At 36.2% G+C, this 16,887-nt stretch overlaps 1 protein-coding gene across 4 annotated transcripts in view; it reads right to left on the bottom strand.

The window, feature by feature from the left end:
• Positions 1–16,887, bottom strand: part of EXOC6B (exocyst complex component 6B) — a 660,637-nt gene that overhangs the window by 194,532 nt on the left and 449,218 nt on the right. For all 4 annotated transcript variants that reach the window (XM_054545544.2, XM_024241893.3, XM_063713219.1 and 1 more), the window contains 1 exon segment: positions 12,961–13,102. In XM_054545544.2, coding sequence (XP_054401519.1) covers positions 12,961–13,102 — 142 coding nt within the window.

Here is a 16,887-nt window from a genome sequence, read left to right as displayed (position 1 = left end):
AAGTGTTGAAAGAAAAAAAAAACCCTGTTAACCTAGAATTCATTATACAGTGAAAACATCTTTCTGAAGATTTTACCAGAAAAAAAAAAGTTTAGAGAATTTAACGTAAGTGGAATTGCACTATAGTGTACATTGAAGGAAGCTCCTCAGTAGAATAAAAATGATATCAGATAGAAATCTGAATCTGCACGAAGATATGAAGAATGCAGAATACAGTAAACACATGGGTAATTATGAAATATATATTAATCATTTCTAGACATTTTATAAAATAAATGAGTGTTTAAAGCAAAGATGCAGTAATAATGCATTGTGGGGTTTATAGACTATGTAGAAGTAATATGCATAACAACAATAGCACAAAGGACAAAACATAGAAGAAAAACAATACTTTTGTGAGATTCTTACATTAATGCAAAATGGCATAATATTATTTTAAAGTATTCTGTGTTAAAGATGTATATTGTAAATCCAGGAACAATAACTAAAATATACAATAAAGAGTCTGAGCTAATAAACTATAGATCACATAAAAAAACACTGGTTAATGAAAAAAAAGCAATGAAAGAAGAAAAATGAACAAAGTATGAAAAAGGAAATAGCAAATGCATAGCAAGATGGTAGATTTAAGCCCAATCATATTGAAAATTATATTCAGGAGGTGGAACAAGATGGTAGAATATATGATTACATCATTTGTCTGATTCCTCCCTCCCCAACCCCACCACTGCAGGAACACCAAATTTTAACAACTATCTGCAGACAGAAAACCACTGGCACAAGAACCAAAAATCAGGTAAGCAATCACGCTACCTAGATTTTTACATCATATCGCTAAAAGAGGCATTGAAGATGGGCAGAAAGACAATCTTGTATTGCTGACGCCACCCCTCCCCCATCCCCTGGCAGTTGCTGAATGGCCTGGAGAGTTTGTGCACTTGGGGAAGGGAGAGTGCAGCAACTGGGGGATTTTACATTGAACTCAGTGCTGCCCTGTCATAGTGGAGAAAAAAGTTGTGCTGGCTGGGCTCACACAGAACCCACACATGGAGGGAACATTTGGACCAGCCCTAGCCAAAGGAGAATCATCCATTCCAGAGGTCAGAACTTGAGCTCTCAGCAAGCCTCATTGCCACAGGCCAACGTGCTCTGGGGTCTTGAGTAAACTTGAAAGACAGTCTAGAACAGAAGGAATGCAACTCTTAGGCAACTATTAGTGTTGGGCTGGGCTCAGAGCCAGAGGATTAGGGTGGTATGTGACCTGGGCAGTAACCCAGCCAGGGCAGCTAAAGGAATGCTTGCGCCACCTCTCTGCCAATCCCAGGCAGTGCAGCTCATAGCTAGAAAATGAGTCCTTCCTTCTGCTTAAGAACAGAATAATGATAAAGGGGATATCACCACCGATCCCACAGAAATACAAACTACCATCAGAGAATACGATAAACACCTCTACGCAAATAAACTAGAAAAAGAAGAAATGGATAAATTCCTCAACACATACACCCTTCCAAGACTAAACCAGGAAGAAGTTGAATCTCTGAATAGACCAATAACAGGCTCTGAAATTGAGGCAATAATTAATAGCTTCCCAACCAAAAAAAGTCCAGGACCAGAAGGATTCACAGCCAAATTCTACCAGAGGTACAAGGAGGAGCTGGTACCATTCCTTTTGAAACTATTCCAATCAATAGAAAAAGAGGGAATCCTCCCTAACTCATTTTATGAGGCCAGCATCATCCTGATACTAAAGCCTGGCAGAGACACAACAAAAAAAGAATTTTAGACCAATATCCCTGATGAACATTGATGCAAAAATCCTCAATAAAATACTGGCAAACCGAATCCAGCAGCACATCAAAAAGTTTATCCACCACAATCAAGTGGGCTTTATCCCTGGGATGCAAGGCTTGTCCAACAAATGCAAATCAATAAACATAATCCAGCATATAAACAGAACCAAAGACAAAAACCACATGATTATCTCAATAGATGCAGAAAAGGCCTTTGACAAAATTCAACAACACTTCATGCTAAAAACTCTCAATAAATTAGGTATTGATGGGACGTATCTCAAAATAATAAGAGCTATCTATGACAAACCCACAGTCAATATCATACTGAATGGGCAAAAACTGGAACCATTCCCTTTGAAAACTGGCACAAGGCAGGGATGCCCACTTTCACCACTCCTATTCAACACAGTGTTGGAAGTTCTGGCCAGGGCAATTAGGCAGGAGAAGGAAATAAAGGGTATTCAATTAGGAAAAGAGGAAGTCAAATTGTCCCTGTTTGCAGATGACATGATTGTATATCTAGAAAACCCCATTGTCTCAGCCCAAAATCTCCTTAAGCTGATAGGCAACTTCAGCAAAGTCTTAGGATACAAAATCAATGTACAAAAATCACAAGCATTCTTATACACCAACAACAGACAGAGAGCCAAATCATGAGTGAACTCCCATTCACAATTGCTTCAAAGAGAATAAAATACCTAGGAATCCAACTTACAAGGGGTGTAAAGGACCTCTTCAAGGAGAACTACAAACCACTGCTCAATGAAATAAAAGAGGATACAAACAAATGGAAGAACATTCCATGCTCATGGGTAGGAAGAATCAATATTGTGAAAATGGCCATACTGCCCAAGATAATTTATAGATTCAATGCCAGCCCCATCAAGCTACCAATGACTTTCTTCACAGAATTGGAAAAAACTACTTTAAAGTTCATATGGAACCAAAAAAGAGCCCGCATTGCCAAGCCACTCCTAAGCCAAAAGAACAAAGCTGGAGGCATCACACTACCTGACATCAAACTATACTACAAGGCTACAGTAACCAAAACAGCATGGTACTAGTACCAAAACAGAGATATAGATCAATGGAACAGAACAGAGCTCTCAGAAATACTACCACACATCTACAACTATCTGATCTTTGACAAACCTGACAAAAGCAAGAAATGGGGAAAGGATTTCCTATTTAACAAATGGTGCTGGGAAACTGGCTAGCCATATGTAGAAAGCTGAAACTGGATCCCCTCCTTACACCTTATACAAAAATTAATTCAAGATAGATTAAAGACTTAAATATTAGACCTAAAACCATAAAAACCCTAGAAGAAAACCTAGGCAATGCCATTCAGGACATAGGCATGGGCAAGGACTTCATGTCTAAAACACCAAAAGCAATGGCAACAAAAGCCAAAATCGACAAATGGGATCTCATTAAACTAAACAGCTTCTGCACAGCAAAAGAAACTACCATCAGAGTGAACAGGCAACCTACAGAATGGGAAACAATTTTTGCAATCTACTCATCTGACAAAGGGCTAATATCCAGAATCCACAAAGAACTCAAACAAATTTACAAGAAAAAAACAAACAACCCCATCAAAAAGTGGGTGAAGGATATGAACAGACACTTCTCAAAAAAGACATTTATGCAGCCAAAAGACACATGAAAAAATGCTCAGCATCACTGGCCATCAGAGAAATGCAAATCAAAAACCACAATGAGATACCATCTCACACCAGTTAGAATGGCAATCATTAAAAAGTCAGGAAACAACAGGTGCTGGAGAGGAGGTGGAGAAATAGGAACACTTTTACACTGTTGGTGGGACTGTAAACTAGTTCAACCATTGTGGAAGACAGTGTGGTGATTCCTCAGCGATCTAAAACTAGAAATACCATTTGACCCAACCATTCCATTACTGGGTATATACCCAGAGGAATATAAATCACGCTGCTATAAAGACACATGCACACATATGTTTATTGCGGCACTACTCACAATAGCAAAGACTTGGAACCAACCAAAATGTCCAACAATGATAGACTGGATCAAGAAAAGTTGGCACATATACACCATGGAATACTATGCAGCCATAAAAAATGATGAGTTCATGTCCTTTGTAGGGACATGGATGAAGCTGGAAACCATCATTCTCAGCAAAGTATCACAAGGACAAAAAACCAAACACTGCATGTTCTCACTCATAGGTGGGAATTGAACAATGAGAACACTTGGACACAAGAAGGGGAACATCACACACTGGGGCCTGTTGTGGGGTGGGGGGAGGGGGGAGGGATATACCTAATGTAAATGACAAGTTAATGGGTGCAGCACACCAACATGGCACATGTATACATATGTAACAAACCTGCACATTGTGCACATGTACCCTAGAACTTAAAGTATAATAAATATATATATATATAAAAGATGAATTAGAGGACACAAAACTCCTCCAAAAAAAAAAGAAGAACAGAATAAAGAGGACTCTGTCATGTGTCTTGGATACCAGTTCAGCCACAGTAGGATAGGGCACCGGCAGAGTCATGAGGCCCCCATTTCAGGCCCTAGAACACAAACCAATAACAAGTAACAAGATTGAAACCATAATAAAAAGTCTCCCAGTAAAGAGAAGCCCAGGACCCAGTTCACTGCAGAGTTCTATCAAACATCTAAAGAAGAACTAATACTAATCCTACTCAAACTGTTCTGAAAAACAGAGGAAGGAATACTTCCAAACTCATTCTACAAGGTCAGTATTACCCTGATACTAAAATCAAAGACACATCAAAAAAGAAAACTACATGCCAACATCTCTGATGAATATTGACGTAAAAATTCTCAACAAAATACTAGCAAACTGAATTCAACAATACATTAAAAATATCATTCATCATGACCAAGTGGGATTTATCCCCGGGATGCAAGGATAAAACATACTTGTGTATGTTCAACATACACAAGTCAATCAATGTGATACAACATATGAAGAGAATGGAGGACAAGAACCATATGATCATTCCAACTGATGCTGAAAAGCATCTGATAAAATTCAACATCCCTTCATGGTAAAAATCCTAATAAATCTGGGTATTAACATTACCTCAACAAAATAAAAGGTATGTATGACAGATCCACAGCTAGTATCATACTGAATGGAGAAAACCCAAAAGCTTTTTCTCTAAGAAGTGCAACACAACTAGAATGCCTACTTTCACCATTGTTATTCAACATAGTACTGAAAGCCCTATAGAGCAATTAGACAAGAAAAAGAAAAAAGGGTCATCCAACTCGAAAAGTAAGAGGTCAAATTATCCTTGTTTGCAGATGATATGATATTATATTTAGAAAAACCTAAAGCCTCCACCAAAAAATGATAAGAATTGATAAATTCAGTAAAGTTGCAGGATACAGAATCAGCATACAAAAATCAGTGGCAGTTCTATATGCCAACAGTGAACAATCTGAAGAAGAAATCAAAAAGTAATCCCCTTTATAACAGCCACAAATAAAAGTAAATACCTAGGAATTTACTTAGCCAAAGAAGTAAAAGATCTTACAAACTATAAAATACTGATGAAAGAAATTAAAGAGGACACACACAAAAAAATGCAAAGATATTGCATGGTCATGGATTGGAAGACACAATATTGTTAAAATGCCCATATTACTCAAAGCAATCTATAGGTTCAATGCAATTCCTATCAAAGTACCAATGATATTCTTTACAGAAATAGAAAAAACAATCAGAAAATTTATATGGAAACACAAAAGACCTAGAATGGCCAAAGCTATCATGAGCAAAAAGAACACAACTGGAGAAATCATATTACCTAACTTCAAATCATACTACAGAGCTACAGTAATAAAAACAGCATGGTACTGGCATTAAATCAGACACACAGACCAATGGAACAGAATAGAGAACCCAGAAAAAAATCCACATACCTATAGTAAATTCCTTTTAGACAAAGGTGTCAAGAACACACACTGGCTGGGCGTGGTGGCTCACACCTGTAATCCCAGCACTTTGGGAGGCCGAGGTGGGTGGATCATGAGGTCAGGAGATCGAGACCATCCTGGCTAACACGGTGAAACGCTGTCTCTACTAAAAATACAAAAAAATAGGCGGGTATGGTGGCATGCACCTGTAGTCCCAGCTAATCTGGAGGCTGAGGCAGGAGAATTGCTTGAACCCGGGAGGCAGAATTGCAGTGAGCCAAGACTGCACCATTGCACTCCAGCTTGGGTGACAGAGCAAGACTCTGTCTCATAAAAGGAACACACACTGGGGAAAAGACAGTCTCTTCAATAAATTATGGTGGGAAAACTAGAAATCCATATGCAAAATAATGAAACTAGACCCCTATCTCTTGCCATATACAAAAAGCAAATCAAAATGAATTAAAGACTTTAAAATCTAAGACTTCAAACTGAAAGGACTACAAGAAAACATTGAGAAAATTCTTCAGGATATCAGTCTGGGAAGACTTTTTTTTTTTTTTTTTTTTTTTTGAGATGGAGTCTCGCTGCAATGCCCAGGCTGGAGTGCAATGGTGCAATCTCAGCTCACTGCAACCTCCACCTCCCGGGTTCAAGCAATTCCCCTGCCTCAGCCTCTCGAGTAGCTGGGATTACAGGTGCACACCACCATGACCAGCTAATTTTTGTGTTTTTAGTAAAGAAGGGGTTTCACCATATTGGCCTGACTGGTCTGGAACTCCTGACCTCAAGTGATCCACCCACCTCAGCCTCCCAAAGTGCTAGGATTATAGGCGTGAGCCACCATGCCCGGCCTGGGCAGACATTTCTTAATTAATACCGCATAAGCACAGGCAACCAAAACAAAAATGGACAAATAGGATCACATCAAGTTAAAAAGTTTATGCACAGCAAAGGAAATAATCAACAAAGTGAAGAGACAACCCACAGAGTAGTAGAAAATATTTGCATACTATCCATCTGGGAATTTATAACCCAAATATATAAGGAGACAAAACACTGTAGGAAAAAACTAATAATCCAATTTAAAAATGAGCAAAAGAATTGAATAACTATTTCTCAAAAGAACACATACAAATGGCAAACAGGTATATGAAAAGGTGCTCAACATAATCGATCATTAGAGAAATGTAAATCAAAACTACAATGACATAGCACTTCACTCCAGTTAAAATGTCTTTTATCCAAAACACAGGCAATAACAAATGCTGGAAAGGATGTGGAGAAAAGGAAACCTTCATATACTGTTGTTGTGAATGTGAATTAGTAAAACCACTATGGAGACGGTGTGGTGGCTCACGCCTGTAATCCCAATACTTTTGAAGGCCGAGGTGGGTGGATCACAGGTCTGGAGTTCGAGACCAACCTGGGCAACATGGTGAAACTCCATTTCTGCTAAAAATTACAAAAATTAGCCAGGCATGGTAGTTAAGCCTGAGAGGCAAACATTGCAGTAAGCCAAGTCATGCCATTGTATAGCCTGCGCCTCCAAAGTGACACCCTGTCTCAAAAAAAAAATTTTTTTTTTAAATCCACTATGGAGAATAATTTGGAAGTTCCTGAAAAAAGTAAAAATAGAGATATCATAAGATCCAGATCCAGCAATCCCACCGCTAGGTATTTATTCAAATGAAAGAAAATCAGTATATCAAAGAGATTTTATATCTGCACTCTCATATTTGTTGCAGCACCATTCACGATAGCCAATATTTGGAAGCAACCTAATTGTCCATCAACAGACATATGGAGAAAGAAACTGTGGTACTTACACACAATGGAGTACTATTCAGCCACAAAAAAAGAATGAAATCCTGTCATTTGTAACAGTGATCCTGTCATTTTAATGACTTGGAGGTAATTATGATAAATGTTAAACCAGGCACAGAAAGACAAACATTGCATGTTTTCACTTATATGTAGGATCTAAAAATCAAAACAATTAAACTCATGAAGATAGAGAGTAGAAGGATGGTTATCAGAGGCTGGGAAGCACAGTGTTGAGAGGGAAGGTGGGGATGGTTAATGAGTATAAAATAGTTAGAAAAATGAATAAGACCTAGTATTAGCACAACAGGGTGGCAATAGTCAAAATAATTTAATGGTACATTTTAAAATAACTAAGAGTATGATTAGATTGTAACACAAATGATAAATGCTTAAGGAGACAGATATTCCATTTTTCACAATGTGATCATTACACATTGCATGCCTGTATCAAAATATCTCATGTACTCCATAAATATATATGCCTACTATATACCTACAAAATTAAAAAAATTACATTCATTATAAATCACCTAACCAACACAATTAAAAATAAAAGATTGTCATACTGAATAAAAAAGCAAAACCTGACTATAAGCTGTGTACAACTTCATTTTTTTAAAAAAAATTAAAAGAGAAAGATAGAAAAGAATATACTTATGCAAACACAAGGTCATAAGGAAGTTGAGTGGGTCAATACCAGTATCACAAAAAGTAGATTTTTTTTCAAATAAGACATATTACTAGGGATAAAGAGGGTCATTTCATCATAATAATAATCAGTGCATCATAGGGACATATCAGTTCTAAGTAGTATGCACCCAATTACAGAGCTTCAAAATGCATTAACCTGATAGAATGGAAACTGACAGGATTGATATTGATAAATACAACTGGAGATTTCAACTCTTCTCAGTAATTGATAAAACAAGTACAAAGAAAATCAGTACGAATACAGGAGATTTGAATAACACTATCAACTTTACCCATGTGATGTCTATAGGCTACTCCACACAGTAACAGCAGAAAACACATTCTTTCTAAGTGCAAATGGAACATTTGACTAGACCATATACTGGGTCATAAAACAAGTCTCAACAAATTTAGAAGAACTGAAATTATATAAAGTATGCTCTCTGATCAAAATGAAAGTAAATTAAAAACCTAAAACAGAAGTATTAATGTATCTAAAAATTTTCTAAATATTTGGGAAGTAAACAACACATTTCCAAATAACCCACAAGTAAAAGAAAACACAAAAGTAATTTGAAAATACTGAAATGAATAAAAATTAAAACATGATATATCAAAATTTGTATACTGTGGCTGAAGTAGTACTTAGACAATAATTTCTAACACTAAAATGCTCATATTAGAAAAGAAGAAAATCTCAAATAAATTGTCTGAGTTTCTACCCAAAAGAACTAACAAAAGAAGAGCAAATAAACGAAAAGTAAGCAGAAGAAAGAAAACAGTAAAGGTGGAAATGAGACAGCTAGAAATTAGCTAGGCATCTGTTAACATAGGCTCAAGCCTTCTTCATGTGATCTCTCCACGTGAGCTTGCTTAAGTTTCTTCAAGTTTGGAAGCCTCAGCGTAGCTGGACTTTTTACACAACAGCCAACCAAGATGGAAGCAGCACCATCTTTTATGGCCTAGCCTCAGAGTCACAAAGGGCCACTTCTGCCACATTCTGTTGGTTACAATCAACTCACAAGTTTGCCCAGATTCAAGGGGAGGGGAATTAGATGCCATTTCTTAAGGAAGTAGTCTCAAGGTTCTAGAAAAAAAAATGTGTTAAGGAAGATATTGTTGTAGACATCTTTGAACAATGTAATCTATATTATAGTTCTGGGTTGACATATAATATCATTTCCATTTAACCTGAAAAACTACCTTTTACATTTCTGTGGTGCAAATCTGGTGACAAATTCTCTCAACTTCTGCTTATCTGAAAATGTCTTTATTTTCCGTTTATTTTTAAAGGATATTTTCACAAGACATAGAGTTTTCATTGACAGGTTTTGTTTTGTTTTTCTTTGAGGACTTTACGGATATTCTACTGCCTTCTGGTTTGCTCTGTTTCTGATAAGTTGGCTGTAGCTCTTATCACTGTTCTTCATTATGTAATATACCTTTTCACCTTTGGCTGCTTTAAAATTGTTCTCTTTATTATTGTTTATTTAGCAATCTGATAACAATGTGCCTCAGTGTAGCTTTCTTTGTATTTATCTTGATAGAGTTTTTTGAGCTATTTAAATTAGTGCGTTAATACTTTTTCTCAAACCTGAGAAACTTTGAACCCAGTTATGTACAATGTCCACCTTATCTTTTAAATTACTGACTATATTAAATTATTTAAAGCCCCTGTCTGCAATTTCCAACATATGTGTCATCAGTGGATCTATTTCTATTGTCTATCTTTTCTTCTTTTATGGGTAACATTTTCTTGCTTCTCTGCATGTCAAATTTTAGCTTTTTGCTGTAAAACTGTGTATGCGATGTGCTTGAGAGTGTGGAATTGTTTTTTTCTTCCTCATCCTTCAAAGGCTGTTGAGTTTTGTTGGAAGGCATTTTTTTTTTATCAGCAGAGTCACTTTACCTTGTGAAATTGTTAGGGACAAGAGTAGCTCTTGGGGTTAATATCCAAAATATGTCAAAAACTCAAACTAAACAGCAAGAAAAATAACTCGATTAAAAAATGAGTAAAGGACCTGAATGGACATTTCTCAAAAGAAGATATGCATATGGCCAATAGGAATAAGAAAAGATGCTTGGAATCACTAATTATCAGGGAAAGGCAAATTAAAACCATAATGACACATCAATTCATACCTAATAGAATAGCTACTATCAAAAAGACAAGAAATAACGAGTGTTGAAAAGGATGTGAAAAAAAGGAAATCCTTGTGCATTATTGGTAGAAATGTAAATTAGTACAGCCATTAAGAAAAACAGTATGGGAATTCCTCAAGTAGTTTTAACATATACAACTACCATATGATTCAGTAATCCCACTACTGAGTATATATCCAGAGGAGATGAAATCAGTTTGTCAAAAAGATATCTGCACTCCTATGTTCATTATAGCATTATCGCAATAGCCAAGATATGGAATCAATCTAAGTGTATATCAATGGAGGAATGCATAAAGAAAATGTAATATAAATAGACAATAAAATATGGAATATTATTCAGACTTTAAAAAGATAGAAATCCTGTCATTTGTGACAACATGGATGAACCTGGAGGACTCAATGTTTAGTAAGAAAAGGCACAGAAAGACAAATAGTGCATAATCTCACCTATACATGGAATCTACAAAAGTTGAACTCATAGAAGTAGACAGCAGAATGGTGGCTGCAAATGAACTCACAGAAGTTGAGTCATATTGGTCAAATAATATAAAATTTCAGTTAGGAGAAATATGTGCAAGAGATCTATTATACAACGTTGTGACTTTAGTTAATAACAATGTACTGAAATCTTGAAAATTGCTAAGAAAGGAGACTTTGTTTTTTTAACCACCTAAAAAAGTATATGAAGTAATATATATATTAACTAGCTCAATTTAGCCTCTCCACAAATATACATATTTCAAAACAACAAATGTACATGATGAACATATACAATTAAGAAAAAAAAACAGAGGAGCTCCTCCTCTAGAGCTTTGAGTAGCACTCAAGACCTCATCTTCTGCAGTCTTACTGAATGCAAAAGATGTTTAGCTGGACTCTTCCATTCTGGTTGGTCAGAATTCCAATGTTTCCGTGTATGTTTCCAGTGACCTTTGGCACCCTTATTCATCTCACAGACCTTCAGTGGCTGTTCTCTGCCAAGCCTCACAGACTTTCCCTCTGCACATGGCTACTAAACGTTTTTACCAAAGACTCAAGATCTCTCCAGTGCTGATTAATAGAAGTACTTCTTTGAACAACTCCCTGCTCTCTGGTACCTTGCTCCACCAATCCCAGCTGTCACATCAGCCCTATATGCCAGTCTCTGGGATTTTGCTTTTGTGTTTTCTGTGTAAAAACATTGCTTTTTGTTTGGGCTCTACTTTCCTGTGTTACTGTTTAGACAGTGTCCCCAGACAGAAAAATGGAGAATGGCAAGATTACCTTATGTGTTTCCCCTTCTTTGAAGGATCACAGCCTTTTTATGTCTTCTGTCTAATGCATGAATAGGGTTGCTTCATGTAGTTTATCCAATTTTATAATTGTTTATGGCAAAAGGGTAACTTTGATACCTTTTACTCTGTGATGGCTATAACTGGAAGTCCTATTAATGCCTTTTTAAATTAAAAATAGCACTGCCAATAAAACCTTAATTTCCATACATCAAAAGTCAACCAAAGGAAACCAATAAGTAGTAAAATAAAAATGCGGGGCAAGGGTGTGAGCAGACTCGTGTAATTTCCCATTATTTTAATTTTCTTAGAATAAAAAAAAAATTCCAAGAGTCATATCATTCCTTGCTCATTTTCATTTCTCACCAACAGCTCTTCATTCTTTCCTAACCAAAGCCTAATTTTGCATTCAACTTCGAGTAGATGATTTATGATGAGTCAACTATGCCAGTAATGATGCTCCTATTTTACTTTGTCAGATATTCAATCTCCCAGCCTCCCATAGAGCTGGAAGTGATCATATGGCAGTGTTTTGTTCAATGAGACATACAGGAAAGTTTGTCAGGGATCTCCTCAAAAGGTTCTTATTTTCTTAATAAAAGGAATAGGTGAAGGCTGGTCCATTTCCTGTCTTGAATGTGGGTCTCTTCTGACTGTAATATACATGAGAATGAAGAGTTCACACTCTAATTATACCAAAGGAGGAGAAACGAAAGAGCCTGGGTCCATAATGACATCACTGAGCAACTAAACCAATACAGCAACTGACTGCCTTTGAGAAAAATAAAATGTATTTGTTTAAGCCACTCTAAGTTTTGTATTTCTTATAATAGAAAGCATTTCTGACTAATTAATGTACATATCATTTGTTCTTTAAACTAACAAGAGTTTGCATATAAGATGTAGCTAGTTTTTAAATAGAATATTAGAAGAAAGTAGTTAGAAGCTGCATTCTTTTGAAGCCTTTGGACCAATCAGGTTTTCTTTAGTGTCTATTAAACGTACGCCTCCCTTATATCACCCCATAGGTTGCAAACTTCCTTGTAGCTAGAGATCTTCTGTTTTAAACATGAGTCTAAGCACTTCTGGGAGTTCAAATTAGCTTGCTGATAAACTTTATTTCTAGATGTTCTATAAGTTATCTCTATTATCTAGGTATTCTTTGACTCCACTAGGAACAAGGACCCTAAACACCTAAAACTTTTTTTCCCCTGACATAAATGAGTTTGCTAGTAAGACAAACAAGCACAGGGATGGTTACTGTCTTACGTTCACATTCTCTGACGTCCAAGTTGAACTGCTGTAATGCTCCCAAGGTGAGCTGCCGCACTTCAGCTTCCAACAAAAGTTGCATCAAGGATGTGGCTAAATGCTTGCAAGCTGACATACACGCTGTCTGGGCCACCTTTCCCTGAAACACAAGAGTGTAAATCATAAAGTTAATGCATCTAACATAAATTAAAATAAAATTTCAACAAAACTTAAAATTACTTCTTTTTCAATTAGGAATTTCCCTAAGGTTCTCCTCATCATAATACCCTTCCATTCAAATAATCTTGGAATAAAAGCATCTGATGGCAATCATCTTATATAATAGCTCTGTCACCATCAGTCATGGTAGCTGTAACACTAAGCTAAAATTCACAAAGCCCAGTTATTTAGTCAAGAATTACTTCTTTTCTAAATTGACAGCAGACAAACAATATTCAAAATTTTAAGTAAAGTGAGAAACAATATTCTACAATATTGCAGAATACAATATTCTACAGAGAATAAATTTCAAAAACTTCCTTCCAAATTAAAAAATTCTTAAAACTCAAATGTGAACAATAATCCCTACTGTATCTAGAAACCAGTGATTACTGCTTTATGATTTAACACATATAAAGTGAAAATAATTATGGCCGGGAGCAGTGGCTCACGCCTGTAATACCAGCACTTTGGGAGGCCGAGGCGGGGGGATCACGAGATCAGGAGATCGAGACCATCCTGGCTAACACGGTGAAACTCAATCTCTACTAAAAATACAAAAAAATTAGCCAGGCATGGTGGCAGGTGCCTGTAGTCCCAGCTACTTAGAAGGCTGAGGCAGGAGAATGGCATAAACCCGGGAGGCAGAGCTTGCAGTGAGCAGTGCCACCGCACTCCAGCCTGGGGGACAGGGAGAGACTCCGCCTCAAAAAGGAGGAGAGGGGAGGGGAGGGTTATTTGAAACAAAAAGGTTACCTGAAAAAAATAATTAAGGGGATGCATTTTGTTTTCTTAGAAAATACTGAGATTTATGAATATAAACTCTAGGTCAATTTTGAAAATATGGATTTTAAAATTAATATTTTAGTGTCTTCTTTAAAAGATTCAAAGTACTCCACATTTAGTGAATTATATAAATTTTGTATCTGTTATTTATCATCTGTTTCAAAATACAGGATGATGTTTTAAAAAGACTATGATCAAATTATTTAGTGAATCATCCTTCTTTTTTGAAATAACAAAATATTTCAGCCATACAGAAAAATATAGAATCATCAGATAAATACTTAACATATCCCCTAAACATTACAAATACAGTTTAAGCCCCTGTGTGACCTCCTTAATCACGTTCCTCCCAGTCCCCAGAGATGACCATTATTGGTATTAGGTATCCCATTTGTTTTTAAAAAGTACTATTAAGACAAGTATATAACCAGAAACGATGTGTTGTATTATTTTACATATTTTGAAACATTCTATAATATTATGTAGGTCCTTCTGCAACTTCCTTTTTCAGTTGAATATTATGAATGCGAAGATTTTGAAGTGTATTGCATCTAGTTGTAGTTTATTCCTTTAATTGTTCCATAGTATTCCTTTTTGGAAGTATACCACAATTTATTTGGCCATTCTTCTCAAGCTGGAGATTTAAGTTATTTCTTTTTCTTTCTCTCTTTTTGTTTTGGCTATTATAAACAAAGTAAGTCAGTTCTAGTAAGAGATCATGAAAATGCAAGAGCATGACTACAGTGTCCCTTTTATATGTTTTTTCATATGTTATACTGGGCCAGGGTCTTCAATGAATCTAGCAGGCTTTAAAGAGAAAAACTATAAATAAATAGTATCATACTATATTTTAAAATTTACATAATTTTATGTACTTTGGATAATTCCTTTGGAATTATTTTTTGAAGCTACTAGGATGAGGGATATCAAGACTGTGATCCATAATGCATATGCTTATATGTGAAGACAAACACAAGTGAAAGCTAGACTCCCAAATATCCAGTTAAATGACTCTGCTTATGGTATGTTCTAATTTGCATTGATCCCAGATATTTCGTAGAGTATTACTTCATTGCATAATCACCTGCAGTTTTATAAGTTTTTCTGCTAATTTTTCTACTAATGAAACAAAAGATATTTTGTGGATTTTATGTCTTTGATTACTGTGTGCAATTGAACATTTTCTAAATTTGTATTTATTTGACTCAAATCTTATTTGTAGCATAAAAAATAATGATGACCTATTTTAGTATACAGACTATAAATTTTCCTCATCTCTATGGTTTCATTTCTATTTTCTGATGGGCCATACTCTGCATGATTTAAAACAACAAATGAGGTAATTTAGAGATCAAGTGGAACAGATACAATAGAGGCAAAAACAAATTCTAAAGAGAAAAGTCACATCATAAAAGAAATCCACTTCTGTGAAGAAAGTCATTGGTAGCTTGATGGGGATGGCATTGAATCTATAAATTACCTTGGGCAGTATGGCCATTTTCATGATATCGATTCTTCCTACCCATGAGCATGGAATGTTCTTCCATTTGTTTGTATCCTTTTTTATTTCATTGAGCAGTGGTTTGTAGTTCTCCTTGAAGAGGTCCTTCACGTCCCTTGTAAGCTGGATTCCTAGATATTTTATTCTCTTTGAAGCAATTGTGAATGGGAGTTCACTCATGATTTGGCTCTCTGTCTGTTATTGGTGTATAAGAATGCTTGTGACTTTTGTACATTGATTTTCTATCTTGAGACTTTGCTGAAGTTCCTTATCAGCTTAAGGAGATTTTGGGCTGAGACGATGGGGTTTTCTAGATATACAATCATGTCATCTGCAAACAGGGACAATTTGACTTCCTCTTTTCCTAATTGAATACCCTTTATTTCCTTCTCCTGCCTAATTGCCCTGGCCAGAACTTCCAACACTATGTTGAATAGGAGTGGTGAGAGAGGGCATCCCTGTCTTGTGCCAGTTTTCAAAGGGAATGCTTCCAGTTTTTGCCCATTCAGTATGATATTGGCTGTGGGTTTGTCATAGATTGCTCTTATTATTTTGAGATACGTCCCATCAATACCTAATTTATTGAGAGTTTTTGCATGAAGCGTTGTTGAGTTTTGTCAAAGGCCTTTTCTGCATCTATTGAGATAATCATGTGGTTTTTGTCTCTGGTTCTGTTTATATGCTGGATTACATTTATTGATTTGCGTATATTGAACCAGCCTTGCATCCCAGGGATGAAGCCCACTTGATCATGGTCAATAAGCTTTTTGATGTGCTGCTGGATTTGGTTTGCCAGTATTTTATTGAGAATTTTTGCATCAATGTTCATCAAGGATACTGGTCTAAAATTCTCTTTTTGGGTTGTGTCTCTGCCCGGCTTTGGTATCAGGATGATGCTGGCCTCATCAAATGAGTTAGGGAGGATTCCCTCTTTTTCTATTGATTGGAATAGTTTCAGAAGGAATGGTACCAGCTCCTCCTTGTACCTCTGGTAGAATTTGGCTGTGATTCCATCTGGTCCTGGATTCTTTTTGGTTGGTAAGCTATTGATTATTGCCACAATTTCAGAGCCTGTTATTGGTCTATTCAGAGAGTCAACTTCTTCCTGTTTTAGACTTGGGAGGGTGTATGTGTCGAGGAATTTATGCATTTCGTCTAGATTTTCTAGTTTATTTGCATAGAGGTGTTTGTAGTATTCTCTGATGGTAGTTTGTATTTCTGTGGGATCGGTGGTGATATCCACTTTATCATTTTTTATTGCGTCTATTTGATTCTTCTCTCTTTTCTTCTTTATTAATCTTGCTAGTGGTCTATCAATTTTGTTGATTCTTTCAAAAAACTAGCTACCACAATGGCATACCATCTCACACCATTTAGAATGGCAATCATTAAAAAGTCAGGAAACAACAGGTGCTGGAGAGGATGTGGAGAAATAGGAA

The sequence above is a fragment of the Pongo abelii genome, chromosome 12 (genome assembly GCF_028885655.2).
Source record: "Pongo abelii isolate AG06213 chromosome 12, NHGRI_mPonAbe1-v2.0_pri, whole genome shotgun sequence".
NCBI lineage: Eukaryota > Metazoa > Chordata > Mammalia > Primates > Hominidae > Pongo > Pongo abelii.
This window is presented reverse-complemented; position numbering and strand designations above follow the sequence as displayed.